This window comes from Ruditapes philippinarum, unplaced genomic scaffold, assembly GCF_026571515.1.
Source record: "Ruditapes philippinarum isolate M1 unplaced genomic scaffold, ASM2657151v2 ctg6960_1_1_1_1, whole genome shotgun sequence".
Lineage (NCBI taxonomy): Eukaryota > Metazoa > Mollusca > Bivalvia > Venerida > Veneridae > Ruditapes > Ruditapes philippinarum.
The window spans coordinates 61,285-85,488 of record NW_026861832.1 but is presented as its reverse complement, the minus strand read 5'-3'; the positions used below and the strand labels follow the sequence as shown (position 1 = coordinate 85,488).

The 24,204-nt window shown below is 32.3% G+C and overlaps 1 protein-coding gene across 1 annotated transcript in view; it reads left to right on the top strand.

The window, feature by feature from the left end:
* The first annotated feature begins 1,128 nt into the window (after positions 1-1,128).
* The window catches only part of LOC132716975 (origin recognition complex subunit 2-like), a 28,632-nt gene continuing 5,556 nt past the window's right edge, over positions 1,129-24,204 (top strand). Inside the window, exons 1-8 of the mRNA XM_060700321.1 lie at positions 1,129-1,280; positions 8,161-8,277; positions 9,949-10,101; positions 10,716-10,835; positions 12,375-12,571; positions 12,935-13,143; positions 22,434-22,566; positions 23,216-23,315. Coding sequence (XP_060556304.1) covers positions 1,184-1,280; positions 8,161-8,277; positions 9,949-10,101; positions 10,716-10,835; positions 12,375-12,571; positions 12,935-13,143; positions 22,434-22,566; positions 23,216-23,315 — 1,126 coding nt within the window. The 5' untranslated portion in view covers positions 1,129-1,183. The remainder of the gene's footprint in view (positions 1,281-8,160; positions 8,278-9,948; positions 10,102-10,715; positions 10,836-12,374; positions 12,572-12,934; positions 13,144-22,433; positions 22,567-23,215; positions 23,316-24,204) is intronic.

The window sequence follows — 24,204 nt, the reverse complement described above, 5'->3', positions numbered from 1 at the left end:
CAAAGAACGAAAAACGCGGGTTTAAAATTTTTTATTGGTTTAAATAGATTGTTTGTGATTTCAGGAAGGTTCGGGTTTTCCATTTTTTAAATATTGATTTTGAAAGAGTATGGGACGGCAAATATTTTTGGGTTTCATTTTTTCACAGACCCAAAGTTAGATAAGCATAAATCAACTAATAACATATACCCCACTGTGTTTTAAAAAAAGGGAATAAAAGTGTGTATTTCTTTTCCAGCGGGAACCCGTCGAAAAATAATACAAATTGAAATGCTCACGTCGAAAACACGTGAGAAAATCAGAATATTACATATACAAAAATTTTTTAGGGGCGGGTTCTCTATACCGTTACCCCACCCCACCCCTTAATAAAATGAACCCCTTATAAATAGACAAACAATTTAGACATTTATACATCCTCATTCATAATCCAAAAAATGCACCCCTTGTAATTATTATAAATATTCGATTTTCCAACTATTTGTCACACTTTGAAACTCCCTCACATGTGAACTTGTGCAAGCCCAAACTTTAGACAATCTTAAGAAGGGTGTTGAAAAACTTGGACACAAAGATTAACACGACATATCTGTCTATATGAATAATATATCTTATCAAGGTTTGGGGTGAAGAACCTGCAAAAAGGTAAGATGTTTTCACATACATGTATATTAATTCATTTATATAACAATAATAATTTGTTATTTACAATGTAGCATTTGGTTAACTTAGAATCAGGGACTACAGATATCGAAAATCATTGAAAGTAATTAAATGCTGTAAAACAATGAACACAATTGCCAATAAAAAGATTTTAATGGAGCTTTAGGGGGTTTGCCCTTTTCGCAAGCACAAATCATTGCTTCTAATTAGCCTATGTTTTAAACATACCACGAAATAAAAATGTACATGTGATTTATGACTATCAACTATCTTTGCAATCATTAAATTTATGTATTGCACAGTTCACGTTCTTTTATCTTTGTACTATACCCTAAAGACAATTTACTATAAAAAAATATTTCTATAGTCACTTGATAGCTATAGTCAATCATACAAATCCAGTGGGGTCAGTTTGCATTGCGCCAAATGATCTCCGTTGCGGATTTTAGTCATACGGCGCCGTGCACTTTCTTTTTTCCCTTCTAACAGAAGAGTTCTTTATTGCGGGAAAGTGCACGAAATGTCTGACAGAAAACTCCGAAGAAAATCAGTGAATGTGACATTTGCTGGGGATGATGAGGTTTTACAGCATATTGTAGACGCACACAATCAAAAAGGTCACATGTGTTTTTAGACTGTCAATCATGAATACTGTCGTTTTTGGATATCGGTCGATTTCGAGTTTACTCGTCCCTTAGTCAACTCACTCTCTGATTAACTCGTCCACTAACTCGTCACCTATTTTGTTATACATCAAATAGTTGTAGAATTCAAAGACAATAGACACGCTAACCACTTCTTTTTTATGAATTTATCAAGGAAATGTTTTGTTTATTTAGTAACTGAACAGAATTATTCCATTTTCTTTAAGACGTTAAGAAAAAAAGACCGTGAAACACTTCTTTTTAATGAATTTGGCAAGAAAATACACAAAGATCATTTGTAATACTCCTGTAATTACTGTTGTTGAGAAAAAGTAATTGAATGTTTAGAACCTTACCAGTCTTTGTAAAAGACCTGCACTGGCGCTTTGAAGATCTATCAGATCAGTTAACTTAAATGCAAAAATAATGATGTACATTTACGGTACCACTAAAATACGCAACGGAGATTTTTTGGCGCAACGGACGCAACGGGCGCAACGGAGATATTATTTTTAGAAAAACCGGCACAACGCCTTTTTTAAAAGTCAATGTGCTATATTTAAGCATCTAAAATGATTGTTTATAACTATTTAGTAAGTAAGTTTTAAAATATTTCATAAATTGTATATGTTTAATTGCACTGAAGGGTCATATGCCTGGCGAAATGGAAATTTCATGGCGCAACGGAGATATTTTTTTTTCAGAAAAACCGACACAATGCCTTTTCTAAGTCAATATGCTGTATTTGTGCATCTAAAATGATTGTTTAGCACTATAAAGTATGTATGATTTCAAATGTTTCATAAATTGTATACACTGAAGGATTATAATATGCCTGGTGAAATGGATATATATTTCATGGCGCAACGGAGATAATTTGGGAAAATCGGCACAACGTTTGTACTATTGTACTATTATATGAAATTAATTAACACCAATGTTATTTGAATAAATAAATTAAAAAAATCGTATATCAATTAATCAAAGAGCTGCAATGTTGATGTTGTAAAGGATTGTGTGCCGCCGAAATGGACATTTTGTCTGCGCAACGGAGATTTTTTTTGTTTTGGCTCAACGGAATCAATGTTAGTCCGAATTAAGTAGTTATATGAAGAAGTAAATCATTAAAGATATTAACTGAATTACTGAAGTGGTGTAATAAATGTCTGTTTTATTAATTTAGAAATGGAATTAAATACGGTTTTATTGTTATGGCTGACACTGAAAGACATGTATGGATTTTACAATCTGTTTCATTTTTTCCCGTTCAATTCGTTATTTTTACGAAAAGTACCGTAATAGCTTTTCTATACATAATTTTCAGAATTTTTACTTGAAGAATACACGAAAAGTCCGTAAAGCATACGCTGTTGACTTTCTAATGTAATCTTAACAATAAATTACCAAATTTCAACAAAACGTTCATTAATGGCTTTACTGATGCACAAAGAAATACGATTTATTTCCGTCATGGCTGATATTCGAATGATTGTAATATTTTATGCATTTTTAAAATTAAAAATAGTATTTATACAACATATTTATTGTTTGACGTAATTATTAAAATAGTAAAACGACATGCCTGTAGAATTTGCTTAGACTTTCCATTTTAAAACATAAGATAATTAAATTGAACGTTACTTATAACAATTCCTTCCCAATCAGAAAACCCCGTTAATCAAAAGCATTTTGGTGATTGGCAGAATGTTTATCACGGGTGTTAAGTACCGATAATTAAATTACATGTGGTTGATGTTTATTGGACAAGCGTTTTCACACCATTTAGATAATGTGATTAAGAGGAACATGTATTGACTTTAAGGTATAACATATTTTTTATAACTTATTATTGTCGAAAATATTGCTTTTGAAGCTTATTATGCCTTATTATGCCATATTTCACTCAAACTATGAGAAAAATTGTGTATATGAAATGTGAAACGTAATAAAACATTTTGGAGCCTGAATCCGCCACTGATAACGGTCAAGTTTTCTTTTACAAGTGTTAAATTATTAAACACCCGTGCCATACTCGTGCACGATACGTTGCTAATTGCTTACAATTCTCGCGTTATTGATTACCGTTTGTCAATATAACAATTATGAAATATTTTGATTGCTTTTGATGAAATATACAATTTATACGCAACAAACAATTATTGAAAAGGTACACAATGATTAATGAAAGATAATAAATTAATAAAATAATATAATATGATAAAAACTGTTATGATAATCCCCGTTGTGCCGAAATGTCCATTTCGCCGTAATTTAAATATCTTTTACAATATCCTATTTTCAACATTTTCTAAAATAAAGGAAAGTAAATCATTTTTAAAAGACTGTTACTTATTATTCTCAAATTCTTAAGTTATGTTTACATAAGAACTACCCGTTATGCAAATCTTCATTTTCCATTGCGCCAAAATTATGTCCATTTCGCCGTCCATTTAGAATCTGATATATTCAGTATTCTACCCTAATAAAATCAAACTTATACAGTATATGTAAAAAATATGTATAAAATATCAACAATACCAACTAATATGATTATTTTATGTTTTAGAACATAAAAAAACAGTACACAGTTTTGAAAATAAAATCTCCGTTTCGCAATAATCCATCGGCGCAACGGAGTTTATGAAAGGTATAACAAAAATACAATGAATGTTTATAATAAAAAATTACTGAACATTGATTCTGTAATATCAACATATTCCTTTATTTAGTTAACTAATGCAAATTCAATTAAAAATTATGTATAGAAAAGCTATTACAGTACTTTTCGTAAAAATAACGAATTGAACGGGGAAAAATGAAAACAGATAGTAAAATCTATACTTGTCTTCCAGTGTCAGCCATAACGATAAAAACGAATTTCATTCTATTTTTAAATGAATAAAACAGACATTTATAACACCACTTCAGTAATTCAGTTAATATCTTCAATGATTTACTTCTTCATATTACTACTTAACTCGGACAAACATTGTTTTCTTTTTAAATTCCGTTGCGCGAAAAAAAAATCTCCATTGCGTAGACAAAATGTCCATTTCGCCAACACAACAATCCTTTATGTACAACATCAACATTGCAGCTCTTTGATTATTTGATATACGATTAAGGTTTTTAAATCTTTTTTTAAAATTTATTTATTCAAATAACATTGGTGTTAATTAATTTCATATAATAGTACAATAGTACAAACGTTGTGCCGATTTTCCCAAATTATCTCCGTTGCGCCATGAAATTTCCATTTCGCCAGGCATATTATAATCCTTCAGTGTATACATATACAATTTATGAAACATTTGAAATCAAACTTACTTTATAGTGCTATACAATCATTTTAGATGCTCAAATACAGCATATTGACTTTAAAAAAAGGCGTAGTGTCGGTTTTTCTGAAAAAAAAATATCTCCGTTGCGCCATGAAATTTCCATTTCACCAGGCATATGACCTTTCAGTGCAATTAAACATATACAATTTATGAAATATTTTAAAACTTACTTACTAATTAGTTATAAACAATCATTTTAGATGCTTAAATAGCACATTGACTTTAAAAAAAAGGCGTTGTGCCGGTTTTTCTAAAAAAAATATCTCCGTTGCGCCCGTTGCGTCCGTTGCGCCAAAAAATCTCCGTTGCGTATTTTAGTGGTACCCTAATTTAATTCGGTACCACTAAAATACGCAACGGAAAATTTCATGGCGCAACGGAGATATTTTTTTTTCAGAAAAACCGACACAATGCCTTTTCTAAGTCAATATGCTGTATTTGTGCATCTAAAATGATTGTTTAGCACTATAAAGTAAGTATGATTTCAAATGTTTCATAAATTGTATACACTGAAGGATTATAATATGCCTGGTGAAATGGATATATATTTCATGGCGCAACGGAGATAATTTGGGAAAATCGGCACAACGTTTGTACTATTGTACTATTATATGAAATTAATTAACACCAATGTTATTTGAATAAATAAATTAAAAAAATCGTATATCAATTAATCAAAGAGCTGCAATGTTGATGTTGTAAAGGATTGTGTGCCGCCGAAATGGACATTTTGTCTGCGCAACGGAGATTTTTTTTGTTTTGGCTCAACGGAATCAATGTTAGTCCGAATTAAGTAGTTATATGAAGAAGTAAATCATTAAAGATATTAACTGAATTACTGAAGTGGTGTAATAAATGTCTGTTTTATTAATTTAGAAATGGAATTAAATACGGTTTTATTGTTATGGCTGACACTGAAAGACATGTATGGATTTTACAATCTGTTTCATTTTTTCCCGTTCAATTCGTTATTTTTACGAAAAGTACCGTAATAGCTTTTCTATACATAATTTTCAGAATTTTACTTGAAGAATACGAAAAGTCCGTAAAGCATACGCTGTTGACTTTCTAATGTAATCTTAACAATAAATTACCAAATTTCAACAAAACGTTCATTAATGGCTTTATTGATGCACAAAGAAATACGATTTATTTCCGTCATGGCTGATATTCGAATGATTGTAATATTTTATGCATTTTTAAAATTAAAAATAGTAACTATACAACATATTTATTGTTTGACGTAATTATTAAAATAGTAAAACGACATGCCTGTAGAATTTGCTTAGACTTTCCATTTTAAAACATAAGATAATTAAATTGAACGTTACTTATAACAATTCCTTCCCAATCAGAAAACCCCGTTAATCAAAAGCATTTTGGTGATTGGCAGAATGTTTATCACGGGTGTTAAGTACCGATAATTAAATTACATGTGGTTGATGTTTATTGGACAAGCGTTTTCACACCATTTAGATAATGTGATTAAGAGGAACATGTATTGACTTTAAGGTATAACATATTTTTTATAACTTATTATTGTCGAAAATATTGCTTTTGAAGCTTATTATGCCTTATTATGCCATATTTCACTCAAACTATGAGAAAAATTGTGTATATGAAATGTGAAACGTAATAAAACATTTTGGAGCCTGAATCCGCCACTGATAACGGTCAAGTTTTCTTTTACAAGTGTTAAAATTATTAAACACCCGTGCCATACTCGTGCACGATACGTTGCTAATTGCTTACAATTCTCGCGTTATTGATTACCGTTTGTCAATATAACAATTATGAAATATTTTGATTGCTTTTGATGAAATATACAATTTATACGCAACAAACAATTATTGAAAAGGTACACAATGATTAATGAAAGATAATAAATTAATAAAATAATATAATATGATAAAACTGTTATGATAATCCCCGTTGTGCCGAAATGTCCATTTCGCCGTAATTTAAATATCTTTTACAATATCCTATTTTCAACATTTTCTAAAATAAAGGAAAGTAAATCATTTTTAAAAGACTGTTACTTATTATTCTCAAATTCTTAAGTTATGTTTACATAAGAACTACCCGTTATGCAAATCTTCATTTTCCATTGCGCCAAAATTATGTCCATTTCGCCGTCCATTTAGAATCTGATATATTCAGTATTCTACCTAATAAAATCAAACTTATACAGTATATGTAAAAAATATGTATAAAATATCAACAATACCAACTAATATGATTATTTTATGTTTTAGACATAAAAAAAACAGTACACAGTTTTGAAAATAAAATCTCCGTTTCGCAATAATCCATCGGCGCAACGGAGTTTATGAAAGGACTATAACAAAAATACAATGAATGTTTATAATAAAAAAATTACTGAACATTGATTCTGTAATATCAACATATTCCTTTATTTAGTTAACTAATGCAAATTCAATTAAAAATTATATATAGAAAAGCTATTACAGTACTTTTCGTAAAAATAACGAATTGAACGGGGAAAAATGAAACAGATAGTAAAATCTATACTTGTCTTCCAGTGTCAGCCATAACGATAAAAACGTATTTCATTCTATTTTTAAATGAATAAAACAGACATTTATAACACCACTTCAGTAATTCAGTTAATATCTTCAATGATTTACTTCTTCATATTACTACTTAACTCGGACAAACATTGTTTTCTTTTTAAATTCCGTTGCGCGAAAAAAAAATCTCCATTGCGTAGACAAAATGTCCATTTCGCCAACACACAATCCTTTATGTACAACATCAACATTGCAGCTCTTTGATTATTTGATATACGATTAAGGTTTTTAAATCTTTTTTTAAAATTTATTTATTCAAATAACATTGGTGTTAATTAATTTCATATAATAGTACAATAGTACAAACGTTGTGCCGATTTTCCCAAATTATCTCCGTTGCGCCATGAAATTTCCATTTCGCCAGGCATATTATAATCCTTCAGTGTATACATATACAATTTATGAAACATTTGAAATCAAACTTACTTTATAGTGCTATACAATCATTTTAGATGCTCAAATACAGCATATTGACTTTAAAAAAAGGCGTAGTGTCGGTTTTTCTGAAAAAAAAATATCTCCGTTGCGCCATGAAATTTCCATTTCACCAGGCATATGACCTTTCAGTGCAATTAAACATATACAATTTATGAAATATTTTAAAACTTACTTACTAATTAGTTATAAACAATCATTTTAGATGCTTAAATAGCACATTGACTTTAAAAAAAAGGCGTTGTGCCGGTTTTTCTAAAAAAAATATCTCCGTTGCGCCCGTTGCGTCCGTTGCGCCAAAAAATCTCCGTTGCGTATTTTAGTGGTACCCGTACATTTATAATTAAATACAAAATAAAGTTTGAAACAAAATTCAAAATATATATTTTACTCACTTTTTTTTATTGTAAATGCATAATAAAAGTGTTTTTAAAAAATTACTTTTTCATACCATGAAAATTGTATTTTACAATGTTTTCACTACAGTTAAACCAACATCTAAGAGTCGGAGGAAGAGTTGTCCGGAGAGAGTGAAGACAATTGAGGAGGAAGAGGAGGAGGATCATGGTGACAATGAAAACTTGCCTCTTAAAAAGTCAACAGGTTGGTAATATCCAATGTCTTACTCATTGGATAAGAGGATATATCTGTTTGAATTGCCAAAAAAACTAAACTGAAAGGTTTAAATTACTTTACTTGTATAGTGAATTATTTTTGTTTCAAAATTGTCTGAAAATTCTCATTTGATACATGGAAAAATACCCCTGTCTTGGTTTATTGACTGATTGTATAAAAAAATTTATAAACTGGTAAAGTGAATTATTTTTGTTACAAAATTGTCTGAAAATTCTCATTTGATACATGGAAAAATACCTCTGTCTTGGTAAATTGACTGATTGAATAAAATATATGCACCTGTCCAGTTTTCATGGCAAATAGTGTTTTGTTTGTTTTTCCTGGTGTTAATTTTGAACAATGATTATAGTAAGTTTTTCCTTAATTGAATTCTTATTTGAAAATACTCAAAAATAAATTTTTGGAATGAAAATGGAGGTTGAACCCTTTAAGTTATATTTTTGTGCCCCCACATTAGTGGCGGGCATTTAGATTTACCCTTGTCCGTCCGTCCGTTCTCTTTTGTGTCGCATGTAACTCAAAAAGTATTTGACCTAGAGTCATGAAACTTTACAGGAATGTTGATCAGCATGTGAAGTTGTGCACCTGGGTATTTTTGTCTGGATATTTTTAGTATTTTTAGAGTTATTGCCCTTGACTTAGTAAAATTTTGCAATTTTCAACTTGTGTCGCATGTAACTCAAAAAGTATTTGACCTAGAGTCATGAAACTTTACAGGAATGTTGATCAGTATGTGTAGTTGTGCACCTGGGTATTTTTGTCTGGATATTTTTAGTATTTTTAGAGTTATTGCCCTTGACTTAGTAAAATTTTGCAATTTTCAACTTGTGTCGCATGTAACTCAAAAAGTATTTGACCTAGAGTCATGAAACTTTACAGGAATGTTGATCAGCATGTGTAGTTGTGCACCTGGGTATTTTTGTGTGGATTTATTTAGTATTTTTAGAGTTATTGCCCTTGACTTAGTAAAATTTTGCAATTTTCAACTTGTGTCGCATGTAACTCAAAAAGGATTTGACATAGAGTCATGAAACTTTACAGGAATATTGATCAGCATGTGTAGTTGTGCACCTGGGTATTTTCGTGTGGATTTATTTAGTATTTTTAGAGTTATTGCCCTTGACTTAGAAAATGTTTGCAATTTTCAACTTGTGTCGCATGTAACTCAAAAAGGATTTGACATAGAGTCATTAAACCTTATGGGAAGGTTGCTCAGCATATTTAGTTTTGCTCCTGGGGTTTCGCTTGTGGATTTATCCAGTATTTGTAGAGTTATTTCCCTTGACTTACAGTAGTATAAATTTGCAATTTTCAACTTGGGGTTTGCTTGGGGATTTATTCAGTATTTGTAAAGTTCTTGCCCTTTACTTAGTAAAAAGATTTTTAGTTTTCAAAAAATATTTGACCTAGAGTCATAAGATTGACAGAACAGTGGCCCGGTGGGGGCACCCGTGTCCTATGGACACATTTCTAGTTTATATTGACTTATTTAAGTTTAAAACTGCAATTGATTATCAGCTTAACAATTTGATATGATTTATTATATGTGATAAATAATTTAAGACAGTTAAAAAACATTATTATTCATGTCACAGAATAACTTTGTTAAAGTAATTTTTTAAAAATTCTTTATCGTAGCATTGGAAGATGAAAGTCAGTTGTGTGGTGGAGAAGTATATGGGTTCAAAACCCCGAAAAAGTCAGGTCAGATGGCACAGTTGGCATCAGAGTCAAGAACTCCCAAATCTATCCTGAAAACACCAGTGACCAAAGAAGGAACTCCTAAAAAATGTAAGATTGTCAACATAAGGGTTTGTGTAAAAATAAAACATTTTACATTGATAAAAACTTTTTGTTTGTTAAATTTGTCTTGTTATTTATCATCTAATAAAAATTGTGAGTGTACCGGTAAAAGTCAAAATAACAACACATAATCATTTAGCCATAATTGCTTTTCAGTTATTTATTATACTTTGCATGAATAATCAATAACGCATGTGACACATGGGCATTGCCGCAACAATGCATAGAGACTAGAGAGTGTGGCTATCTTTTTACATTTTAGTCAGTTTTGTATGTTGTCCTACACATTTGTCATTATCAATTATTGGTCGATCACGATATTAATATAAATGTAATTATGCTCAGCATGACTGTAAATTGGAAAAAAATGAGATAAAAGTTTTAAACAAACAGTTTTATAAAGTGTACTTACATGTGTACCAAGTGGTTTAGGGCAACATTCAGGGTACCAAATTGCAATGTCTTACTTATAATTGAAGCAAAACGCTCATGTGACAAATTGTTTATGTGACTTTAAGTATTTTGCTGTAAAACTTGTAATTAAAAAAACAAAACAAAAAAAAAACATGACATATTGTAAAAATGTTATTGTATATCTTCAGCTGTAAATTTTCCATCAACAAAGAATGAAGAAATGAGGACACCTACTGGAAAAAGGAATCTTAGACATAGAAAACTGCAGGCTTCAACACCATATAGATTACAGAAGCGACATGGGGCAGGTGAGAATTAAGTCCCCTTACCAACACTTATTTCACTATTGATCTCGTTCGTTGAGTCTAATAGTCATCTGTCTCTCATGGCAGATTTACGAATCCGCTGGGATTAGTAAAAGGTCATTTTTGCAGAAATTGGTTATTACTGGTTAGTTACCCAACAGAGCCAGTTAGGTAGATCAAACATGAAGATATGACCATAAAAAACGAAACAAAGGTACAAACAAAACTTATTTTGCTTAAGTGCCAATTTTTATGCCCCCACAGAGTGGGAGCATATAGCGTTGCACTTGTCCGTACGAGTGTCCGTCCATCCGTCCGTCTGTACGTCCCGAAATCTTGTGAACGCAACTCCTCTTAAACCGGATGGCAGATTTTGCTTAAATGTCCAGGGATGAACAACCTTAATGTGTAGATGGTAGTAAAGGAAGGAATTTTTGCTGCGACCAAATTTAACAGAATTATGGCCCTTGTTGATTTTTTCACTATATACTATGTAGAAATTTTGTGAACGCAACTCCTCTTAAACCGGATAGCAGATTTTGCTTAAACTTCCAGGGATGAACAACCTTCATGTGTAGATGGCAGTTAAGGAAGGAATTTTTGCTGCGACCAATTTTAACAGAATTATGGCCCTTTGTTTTTTTTTTCACTATATACTATGTAGAAATTTTGTGAATGCAACTCCTCTTAAACCGGATGGCACATTTTCCTTAAACTTCCAGGGATGAACAACCTTAATGTGTAGATGGTAGTTAAGGAAGGAATTTTTGCTGCGATCAAATTTAAGAGAATTATGGCCCTTTGTTGATTTTTTCACTATATACTATGTAGAAATTTTGTGAATGCAACTCCTCTTAAACCGGATGGCAGATTTTGCTTAAACTTCCAGGGATGAACAACCTTAATGTGTAGATGGTAGGAAAGGAAGAAATTTTTGCTGCGACCAAATTTAACAGAATTATGGCCCTTTGTTGATTTTTAGTTTTGTGGCACATGTAGTCCAAAAAATATTTGACATAGAGTCATAAGATTGACAGAACAGTGGCGTGTGGGGGCATCCGTGTCCTATGGACACATTTCTAGTTAACAGTATGTTAGTCATATAACAGCTTGCAGTTCTCTAACTAGTGTTCCTGGACTGGAGTCTGTATCCAAGTTAACCTGGATGTAAGACATATTCTTATACTTTAATCCATCACAGGACTTAACATTGGTTTCTATATTATATACCAGTACAATAAAATGCACATAGAAAAATTGCATAACTGCCACCCTGAGGTCTGCAAACCTAATGCTTTTTGTTTTGTAAGATTCTGACTTTTTGTTGATTGGGGGGGGGGGGGAATGAAAGAAGGGAATATATTTTTTTGCCTTGACCTTTCGAAAGCTTGTCTTGAACATAACTTTAGTAATTCTTTAATGAATTTTCTTTGAATTTTTCATCATCAAACAATGTGTTGTGTGCAAGATGCAAGGAATATGTTTGTAAGAAAAAAGGTCAGGTGTAAATGTTGACAAAAAAGTTGTTGTTTTTTCCCCCAGGTGATTCAGACTCCAGTGACAGTATGGAGTCATCTAGCTCTGACAGTGATGAGGACATCAAACCCGTGTCCTCAACCAGTAAGTCTCGTACCTCCTCAGCCAGTGCCTCAAACACACCAGCAAATACTCCCGCAAAATCTGAGAAATCCTCGGCGACTCCTAGAAAGTCTCGTAGAAAAACAGAGGAGATAGATATGGTACAACCACATCATTTTTTATGTAAAATTTTGAGCTGTGTTAAAGCTGCATGCCACCAATATAGAGCTGACCAGGCTGTTTACTTATATTCGACTAATATTAAATTTTTACAGTTAAAATAATTTTAGTATTGTGTCTTGAATTTCTTTGGTTAAATCAGGTCTTTATAGTGGTAAAAATTAAGTAAGGAAAATTACAGTAAAGAAAAAAGAAATTATATGGATGTTAATTCTCGGCTAAAATTCTCACCTATTCTTGAAAAAATAAGTATAAAAAAATGGTTGAATTAAGATTTACATATCTTATTGAATTAAAATACCATTTAAGGCCATTTCAATAAAGTGATCTATTTTAATTTACAGAAGACTAATGTGGAGGAATATTTTGACATTCATGCTAGTGATGTCGGGCCTACGTCAGATGCTACCTTGTCAAAGTTAGACGTGCCCCGCCTGGATCAGGAATCCCTCATTAATCTGTTGGAAAATGTACAGTCGTCACATATCAACGAATGTAAACAAATGTTTCATGAACTTCAAGACATGTTCACAAACTGGATGTTTCAAATGTGGTAAGTTTTGCTTTCTTTTTCTATTATTTTAGCTTACCAGAGCCGAAGGCTCAGGGTGAGCTATTAGTATCAAAGGGGGATGCTCCGGCGACCGTCGTCATGCGTCAACAATCGTCTTCTTCTCTGAAACTACAAAGCAGATTTACTTCAAATTTGGTCTGTAGGTTCCTTGTGACAATCACACTTGAATTTGCTCATGTCATTCCCATTGGCCCCTTTTAGGGGTCAGCAGAGCTAAAAGTAGAAAAACATTTAAACATCTTCTACAGAACTAATTGATGGATGATAACCAAACTTTGTCTGTAGCATTCTTAGGTAGTCTTTTATCAAGTTTGCTCATATTAATTTGATTGGCCCCTTTAAGGGGTCTCTAGGGCTAAAAATAGAAAAACCTTTAAACATCTTCTACAGAACTAATAGATGGATGATCACCAAACTTTGTCTGTAGCATTCTTGGGTAGTCTTTTATCAAATTTGCTCATATTAATTTGATTGGCCCCTTTTAGGGGTCTCTAGGGCTAAAAATAGAAAAACCTTTAGACATCTTCTTCTACAGAACTAATGGATGGATGATCACCAAACTTTGTCTGTAGCATTCTTGGGTAGTCTTTTATCAAGTTTGCTAATATTATTTTGATTGGTCCCTTTTAGGGGTCTCTAGGGCTAAAAATAGAAAAACCTTTAAACATCTCCTACAGAACTAATTGATGGATGATCACCAAACTTTGTCTGTAGCATTCTTGGGTAATGTTTAATCAAGTTTGCTAATATTATTTTTATTTGGGCCATTTTAGGGGTCTCTAGGGCTAAAAATAGAAAAACCTTTTAACATCTTTGCCTACAGAACTAATGGATGGATGATCACCAAACTTTGTCTGTAGCATTCTTGGGTAGTCTTTTATCAAATTTGTTAATATTAATTTGATTGGCCCCTTTTAGGGGTCTCTAGGGGCTAAAAATAGAAAAACCTTTAAGACATCTTCTTCTAGAGAACTAATGGGAGTGGAAGATCACCAAACTTTGTCTGTAGCATTCTTGGGTAGTCTCTTTTATCAAGTTTGCTTATATTAAATTTGATTGGCCCCTTTTAGGGGGGCGCTAAAGCTAAAAATAGATAATACCTTTAAACCATCTCATTATCTATGGGAACCTAATTTATGGATGATCACCAAACTTTGTCTGTAGCATTCTTGGGTAGTCTTTTATCAAATTTGCTCATATTAATTTGATTGGCCCCTTTTAGGGGTCTCTAGGGCTAAAAATAGAAAAACCTTTAGACATCTTCTTCTACAGAATTAATGGATGGATGATCACCAAACTTTGTCTGTACCATTCTTAGGTAGTCTTTTATCAAGTTTGCTGATATTAATTTGATTGGCTCCTTTTTGGGGCCGTTAAAGCAAAAAATAGAAATACCTTTAAACATCTTCTATAGAACTAATTGAAGAATGATCACCAAATTTTGTCTGTAGTATTCTTGGTAGTCTTTTATCAATTTTGATCATATCAATTTGATTGGCCCCTTTTAGGGGCCGCTAAAGCTAAAAGTAGAAATACCTTTAAACGTCTATTTCTACAGAACCGATTGATGGATGATCACCAAACTTTGTCTGTAGCATTCTTAGGTAAGCTTTTACCAAGTTTGCTCATATTAATTTGATTGGCTCCTTTTAGGGGCCACTAAAGCCAGGAATAGAAAAACCTTTGAACATCTTACTGAAATAAGTGATAGATGATCACCAAACTTGGTAGCATTATTAGGTAGTCTTTTATCAAGTTTGCTCATTTTAATTTGATTGGTGCCGTTTAAGCTAAAGCTTAAATGCCCCAGGTCATGGCATTCTTCAAATTATTGTTTAAACATATTCTATGCTCAAATTGAATATCAGAAAATATTGACAATGGATAATTTCTGACTCTGAAAAGCAGTTGTTTCTGGTGAGCGACTCAGGGCCATCATTGCCCTCTTGTTTACAAAGGTGGAACATTCTGTGATTGTGTTAGTCTGTACATTTGCATGCACTTTGGGGGTGACTTTATCGGAAAACTTTCAATGTTTATTCTGTATAAACTGTTGTTTATAGGGTGGAAATAGGTTGCTTATAGAGTTTAGTAAATCAAAGATCAAAAAGAATAAACCCCGTAACTTCAACTTGGAAAGAACATCATCCTATTCTTGTATACTTTGACCTGTTTTGTGTAATTTATGTGGATTGAAAGTGGTTTTTGAAATATATAAATTACTTTCTTTGTTCACTTTATAATATTTTTTGCCGACTTCTTTTCAAAGAAAAAAAAAGATGTATTGTTACAGTCATGTCGGCATTTAAATTGCTGTTTCCCAAAATTTAAGTTTGATAATAACTTTTTAAGTTCTTAGTGTATTGTCACAACAACCCTCGGGAGAACAACCTTTAAGTAAACCAGACTAAACTTGTCCTTCATTTATAAATGTCTAAATTTTGCTTGATTTTTGCTATAAGTGGCTATAACTTTGTTATTTTTGAATGAATTGTCCTCAAATTTAAACACAACAATCTTTTAGGATAGACCTTTAAGTTCATCAGACAGGTTTTGACCTTCACTTACAAATGACCTTGATCTTGATGTAACTGGCTATAACTTGTTATTAATAAATGCACTGACTCCATATTAAGTCACAACATTCTGACTAATGAATGGATTGACTTCATATTAAGATCCAACATTCTTTAAGATAAAACCTAAATGTATTTCAAACTCAAATTGACCTTGGCTCATTTATGACCTTGACCTTGAAGGTCAAATTATTGAATTTTCACAGATTTTTCTTGTAATTGACTTCCTTGGTATTTAATAGAGACTATCTCCATACTTTGATAAAACGACCTTTTGGAGAAGACTTTCTAAAAAGGTTGAACTTTAGCTTTATATGACCTTGATTATCAAGGCCAAATTATTGAATTTCTATCAAATTGTCATAATTTTGTTATTTATATACAGATTTGATTTAAACAATGAACTTGGTCAAAAGAAGACTTGCTACCAAACAAACATATTGTATATTTTGACTGTCAAGTCCAAATTGATGAAAGTGACAAGGTGTACTTTTGTGATTGCAATTTTTTGTACAGCCATCGTCTGTCTATAATCTTTTACTTTTAACAACATCTCCTCATAGACCAGTAAGCCAATTTCATTTAAACTTCACAGGAATGTTCCTTGGGAGGGCACCTTTGAAAATTGTTCAAAGAATTGAATTCCATCAAGCAGAAGTCTATTTGCCATGTCAACCCAAAGAAAAAACTTAAAAAATCTTCTAAAAAAAACCCTAAGGGACTAAAGCTTAGATATGTAGCATAAAACATATTCTAGTGGGTGTTTACCAAGTTTGTTAAAACTGAAAGTAGACCTCTTTTAAGTTTGTACAAATTTATAGCCTTTGGGTCAAAATTGGCCCAGCCCGGGGGGGGGGGGGTCATTGATTTTTCTCACATGTATAGAGTAAAAACAACAAAAAATCTTCTATTATAGTAGCATTGCCTAGTGAACACCTGTACAAATTGATTTAATCATACCCCTTTGATCCAAATTGATCCCACCTAATGACTTGCTTTAGAATTTAAGAATTGTGACTTTTTCTAGAAATCAGTTGAGTGATGTAGGGCCATTTTAGCCCTCTTGTATTTTTTTGTACATTCTGCAGTTGACCATTTCATTATTCCTATTGACTTGAGACAATAATGGCTGATGACTGCATTAAACAGGGTCATTTTATATACAGGGAACATAGAATAATAAATAACCACATGGCTATATACAAATGTTTACAGGGTACATTTTTGTGTCGCCCCTACTCCCTAGAGGCGACATATAGGGATCACTACTCCGTCGTCTGTCCGTCTGTCACAAAACTTGTCCGGACTATTCCTCATAAACTACTGGTGCAATTTCATCCAAACTTTACAGGAATGATCAGTAGCACGTCTAGTTGTGCATATTGTCAGCATTTTCTGGTTCAATGATTTTTGTCGTATGATTTTTGACATATGATACACAAATGTATTCAGGGTACAAAATATAAAATAAGAACAAGACTTTATATACAAGGTTCATTTTATAAAACAAGGCTTGATCAATAGAAGACTAGCTCAAACTGTTTGACTACTGTAAAAAAAAAAAGCTTGGAATAATTCACCTTTAAAACCAAAATTTTAAATACATTTTCACAAGCAATACTTGTCCTCTACACAAGATGCTCTTAACTCTCAAATGTAAAGTCAGATACTACAAGTCAATGAAGTTGGAGTCATTCTTTCAATTTAACATGTTTAATTGTGTTTCAAAATAATATGTGATAAAAAGTGTAATGGCAGGCATTTATTTTGTCATTTGAATCAGTTTGATAATCATATCATTGAAAACTCTTAATACTTCCTTTTTTTTATCCAATTTTATTGGCTAACCAGTAAGCCAGAAAGGAGCTTACATATATGAATGTTTGCTGCATTGTTTCTTGCCGTTTGTTGAAGAGAAAGCATGTAGCAGTTTAATGCTTGTTGAGGTCTGTTTTCTTGTTCCATACATTGTCCTAAAATGTTGAGAGCTGTTTCTCTATGTTGGAGGTTTTTATCTGTTTCTATGGTTCTTTTAAGTTTACAAAGTGCTTGTTGTTGATCTTGATGTCTTTGTAGATGACGATAGATCTTGTATTGTAGGAAGTATAAGAAAGGTAGAGAATCAACTACAGCCCAGTCCATCCAACAGTGGTATGTTTCATCTCTGTGTATCATGTCATCACGAGTTGATCTGAACATTTCATATTGTAGTTCACGAGGAACACAATTGATCTCTCCCTGTATAAATCTGACACAAAAAGCTGTAATATGTTTGATACAGTCCTCACTTTGTGTATTACATACCCTCATGAATTCTGCTGATACTGTTTTTTGGTGGTGTTTAGGACAGCCACAGATAGGTAAAACGGGAATAATATTGTTGTTCTGTGTGTCTCAGAATTAGTTCAGCTTTCTCCATATCTCCTGTACTGTAAAACACTGAGGCCAATTTAAGTCTGCTAGATGAGATATCTGAGTTTAAACCAGCTGATAACCAAACCAGTGCTTGAGGTGACACTTGATTATTTTCACCAATGCTGGATGATGCTAGGATAGATCCATATGTGGTAAAAAGAGAAGGTGCTAGAAGCTTGTGTGCAGCATGTTCTAATCTATTACCATTGTCACTGAATGTCTTTAGTTTACTTACAGATTGCTGTATTGTTCTAATGTTTTTATTTTGTAAATGATCTAAAATATGCATATGCTGAAAACTTATGCCATGTGCAATGTTTATATATGCCAATGACATAACATATTGATATATTTCAAGAGAATAGGGAAAATAGTAAATTCCATGTGGTACCCTGTTCAGTTTAACTTGAAGTCTATGACCAACATCATCAATATCAATACTAAGTAGCCGTTGTCTATCATTCTGTATAAAATCACAAATATTTTTTGAAAGTTCATGTTTTGTCTCAGCTGTAAATTGCCCTGCCATCAAATTGTTTTCCGGTATAATGAAATGTGAACAACAATCATTCTGTACACAATTGTGTAATTCCAATAAGCAGTATGTTAAACATGTATATAAATTGTTATATTTCCATATTCCTGACTCTGTGTTTTCTATACAATGTAATAGAACTGTTTTACACATGAAACTTGATATGTTTATTTCATCTTGAGGATTAAGGAAAGACTTGAGAATCATTTTCAACAGTACATAGCACCTTATTTGTGTTATATTTAGATTGAACATAATACATCTTTCTGCCATTGATGTAGATATTCTCCATTCCAGTTCAGGATATTCACTGACCTTACTTCCAGTTGGAACAACAAAACACCCAGTACTGGTTGCATATCTTCTCATCTCTTGTGTTGGCCATCTGTCAATACCCTCTCTATGTAACCAACCAGATGCTGATTGAGGCCATGATTTACAATGAAAAGCACACACTTTGTCTCTATCACTGAATCCAGGTTGTCCTTGTTCAGCAATAGCTGGTCCATGCTGCTGCTGATCACCCACACGCATATCATTTAGCATTGTGTTTTTATACAATAGTCTTCCTCTTCTATCAGTAATATGGTGTTCATTACGAATGCCAGTTGCAGGAAGAGGTTCATCATGTCTGAGTAGTTGTAAGAAACAGTACCCGGGGGTAGTGTTCTCATCCTGTATCATGAGGTAGTTTAACTTGCCATGTTCCCACTCTGACCAGTCTTGTATTATATTGTAATTATCATTACAGAGTACTATATCAAGGTCTGAATGAAGTCCTATAGTAGTTGTACCTTCACTTTGACTCCCTAGTAAATAGTTAGTCACATTTTTATCAATTAACCTGTATATGATATTACTCATAGTCTCTTCCAGCATGTATCCTCTTCTCCTTCTCATCACCATTCTTTCATTGACACCAATGTCATGTAAAACCTCTGATAACATCAATGATAAGTTTTCTCTGTAGTCAGGTTCTTGAAACATTCTGTAATATTTTAGTAAAAGAAAAAAATATTTCAGTCAGCAGACAAATTAATTTAATCATCTACTTGTTACTTATTTGTCCTTTATGTCCCAGAACTGTATAGAACAGGAAAGTCTGAATCTAGACATTATGAAACATAAAATAAATAAGTTAGTGATGATATCAATTGATAAAAAAAATTGCATATTTTTCTCTATTTGGTTGTGGTATTTTTCTTCTCTGTTATGTAAATGTGAATATTTGTTTACTAAATTAAACACGTATTCAAATGTTCAACTAATTCATTGAATACAAATGACAAATTGTGTAAATATAAATAAAATAAAGTTCAAAACATTGACTTTTGGATATAAATTTCTTAAAAATTATGAAGAGGAAATATTTCTTTTCATATGACCTGATATGTGGAAATTTAGATTTATATAACACCACAATATATTTTGAAAAATACATTAAAATGTAAAACATAATTGTGTATATTTCTATTTATTCAAAATACATAATTCTTTTAAGAAAATATTCTTCTTTTTTTTAAAATTGATAAAAGGGAGACACAAAAATTAAAACACTTTCTAAAATATTGCCTGAATTACTTTCTTACTTAATTCATTCTGTATAAATGAGAAATTAAGTTTTAAAAATATAGTTTTAAACTTACTTTGAATGTTGTATTTAACAGTGTTTCGTAGAAATAATTTAGAAAAATTAAAATATTAACAACAGATATATTGTTTTATACTCTTTAAATTCCTTGAAAACTTTTTGAAACAGAAATTAAAATTTTAGGATTATATTTACTGGTAAATGAGAACTTGAATAACTTGAATAAGATTTTTATAAATTTTCCTTGTTACTTGTAAACATAGGGACAATAAATATATAGAAACTTGTTTCAGATCAATTTCCTGAATATATCTCTCCGCAAGTTGAAAGTGTATTTTTTTAAGTCTAGAAAAAGTTTCCATTCAAGTGTATATTAATGTCCCCTATTTTCAATGGTAGTGTTACTGATATATTAATACTGAAATGAGCCGCATCACACCCTTGCAGAAATTATTGGTAATTTACCAGGAATTTACTACGAATTTACTGGGAAATCCCAGGAATATTTACTTGGATAATTCCTAGGAAATGCAAGGAATCTGAGGAATTCCCAGTTACTGGCTGGCGGTAATTGAAACCACTGAAAACTAGAAAAAAATGTGAAACCAGAAATGCCTTAGATCGACTTGTACTGGAAAATCCTAATTACTGAGAATGACCTGCCCATGGTATTTGGAACATTTTTCTTGTCACTCCCAGGCATTTCATTGATTTTCCCTATATGCATATAGTAAAAACTTAAAAAATCTTCTTTTAAAGAACCCAAAGAGCTAGAGCTGAGATATTTAGCATGAAACATCTTATAATGAATGTCTATCAAGTTTGTTCAAATAAAAGCCCTGGGGTCAAAATTGGCCCCGCCCCAGGGGGTCATTGATTTTCCCTATATGCATATAGTAAAAACTTATAAAATCTTCTTTTAAAGAACCCAAAGAGCTAGAGCTAAGATATTTAGCATGAAACATGTTCTAATGGGTGTCTACCAAATTTGTTCAAATAAGAGCCCTGGGATCAAAATTTGTCCTGCCCCGGGGGTCATTGATTTTCCTTATATGTGTAAAGCAAAAACTTTAAAAAAAAATCTTCTTTGAAAAAAAACAAATAGCTAGAGTTTTGTTACTAAGCATGAAACATCTTCTAATGAGTGTCTACAAAGTTTGTTCATATAAAAGCCCTTGGGTTAAAATTGGCTTCGCCCTGGGGGTCATTGATTTTATTTATGTGTATAGCAAAAACTTAAAAAAACTTCTTTGAAAAAACCCAAATAGCTAGAGTTAAGATATTTAGCATGAAACATCTTCCAGTTAGTGTCTTCAAAGTTTGTTCAAATAAAAGCCCTGGGGTCAAAATTGGCCCCACCCCGGGGGTCATTGATTTTCCTTATATGTGTATAGCAAAAACTTAAAAATCTTCTTCGAAAAATCCGAATAGCTAGAGTTCAGATTAACTGTATTAAGCATGAAACATTTCTAGTAAGTGTCTACAAAGATTGTTCAAATAAAAGCCCTTTGGTCCAAATTGGCCCTGCCCCAGGTGTGTCATTGTTTTTAACTATATGTGTAAAGAAAAAACTTGACCAGCTAGACCTTAGATGTTTAGCATGAAACATCTTCTAATGGGTGTCTACCAAGTTTGTTCAAATAAAAGCCTTGGGGTTTAAACTGGCCCCGCTACGAGGGCCTATATACAGGTGAGCGACTTCAGGGCCATCATGGCCCTCTTGTTACACTTTGATCTTTGTCCAGGACATAACTCTGACACTATAAGAGATATGAACAATAAACTTAATAGTAAATAGATCTCATTGGGTAAATGAGCAGTGCAAAAAACAGTAACTCTGCCTTGCCTAATTTTGGAATTATTGCACTTTAAACCTTGTCGGGGACATAACTCTGAAACTACAAAAGGTATACTTTTCTGTGTCCAAAACCTACTCGGGGAGCATCACCAGGTTCATCCGGCTCTTTGTTTAAAACATTTGTTTGCTTTTAGAGAAAGTAAAAAAAGTTGAGTGTAACCCCTACATGGTGGTGGCTCTTGTAATTTTTACAACAAAAAAATCTAATATTCTAGAATTCAGAGATGGATGACTGTTAAAATATTTTTACATGTATATGAGATTGTTTTAATTGTTGTTTGTTTGTTTTTGCAGCAATGGTTTCAACATACTGCTGTATGGCTTTGGTTCTAAGAGAAATTTGATGGAAAAATTCAGGAGTACAACTTTGAAAGGATTTTCCCAGCTTGTAGTGAACGGATATTTTCCTAGTCTTACTATTAAACATGTATGTTTTATTGTTTGTATTTTGAAAAACTGTTCAAACATATACTATGCTCATCCTTGAGTGAAATATTTTAATCACAGAGGTTTATTCAATCTATGTAATTCTTAATGACTTTGTCTCATTTGAATGTAAGAATTAATAAACTATGTATTGGAAGCCGCGTTCCCTATTACAGGACAAGTAAATTTGGCCTTTTCTTAAAGAAACCCAACTCCAATCCTGAAAATTGTAATCTTGTGATGAAGGTAACTTGTGAGCTTTACAGTAGAGTGGATCTAACCATCAACAAAAGGCCAATGCTTGTCTGAAATTATGCATGTAAGGGCATCCACTGTATTTCTCAAGCAGTCACAGTTGGAAAAGAGGCATATTACATTATCATCATCATTGTGGTCCTACTGTAGTGGCAGCTTGTACCTGAAATAATGCATGGAGGGGCACCTCAAGTCTTTCTCCACCACTGACTAAAGCTGAGAAGTTGCTATATGACTTGAACAAAGTGCTGGCATGACTTAAAACCCAACCCCCAATATAATATCAGTTGTTTCAGATTTAACCAAAAACTAATAATAAAGGAATTGAAAAGATTTTAGAAAAATATAACAAATATATTTTGTTTGAATTGCATGATTAATATTTCTGATTTCAGATTTTAAATTCTATAACAGAGGATATATTTGGACATAATGGCAGTTTCAAAAACCCATTAGATCAGTGTGAATTTATAAAGAAAGAGTTTGAAAAATCAGGTTAGTTTTTAGCTCACAAAGTGACAGGGTGAGCTTTTGTGATCGCTTTTCGTCTGGCGTCCGTAAACTTTTACTTTAAATGACATCTCCTCATAAACAACTAAGTCGATTTCATCCAAACTTCACAGGAATGTTCCTTTGGTGGTCACCTTTAAAATTGTTCAAAGAATTTAATTCCATGCAGAACTCAGGTTGCCATGGCAACCAAAAGAAAAAACTTTAAATATCTTCTTCTAAAAAAAAACCAAAGAGCTAGAGCTTAGATATTTGGCATGAAACATCTTCTAGTGAGTGTCTACCAAGTTTGTTCAAATAAAAGCCCTGGGGTCAAAATTGGCCCCGCCCCAGGGGGTCATTGATTTTCCCTATATGCATATAGTAAAAACTTAAAAAATCTTCTTTTAAAGAACCCAAAGAGCTAGAGCTAAGATATTTAGCATGAAACATCTTCTAATGGGTGTCTACCAAGTTTGTTCAAATAAAAGTCCTGGGGTCAAAATTGGTCCCTCCCCAGGTGGTCATTGATTTTCTCTATATGCATATAGTAAAAACTTGAAAATCTTCTTCTAAAGAATTCAAAGAGCTAGAGCTAAGATATTTAGCATGAAACATCTTCTAATGGGTGTCTACCAAGTTTGTTCAAATAAAAATCCTGGGGTCAAAATTGGCCCAGCCCCAGGGGGTCATTGATTTTCCCTATATGCATATAGTAAAAACTTGAAAAATCTTCTTCTAAAGAACCCAAAGAGCTAGAGCTAAGATATTTAGCATGAAACATGTTCTAATGGATGTCTACCAAGTTTGTTCAAATAAGAGCCCTGGGGTCAAAATTGACCCCGCCCCGGGGTCATTGATTTTCCTTATATGTGTATAGCAAAACCTAAAAAAT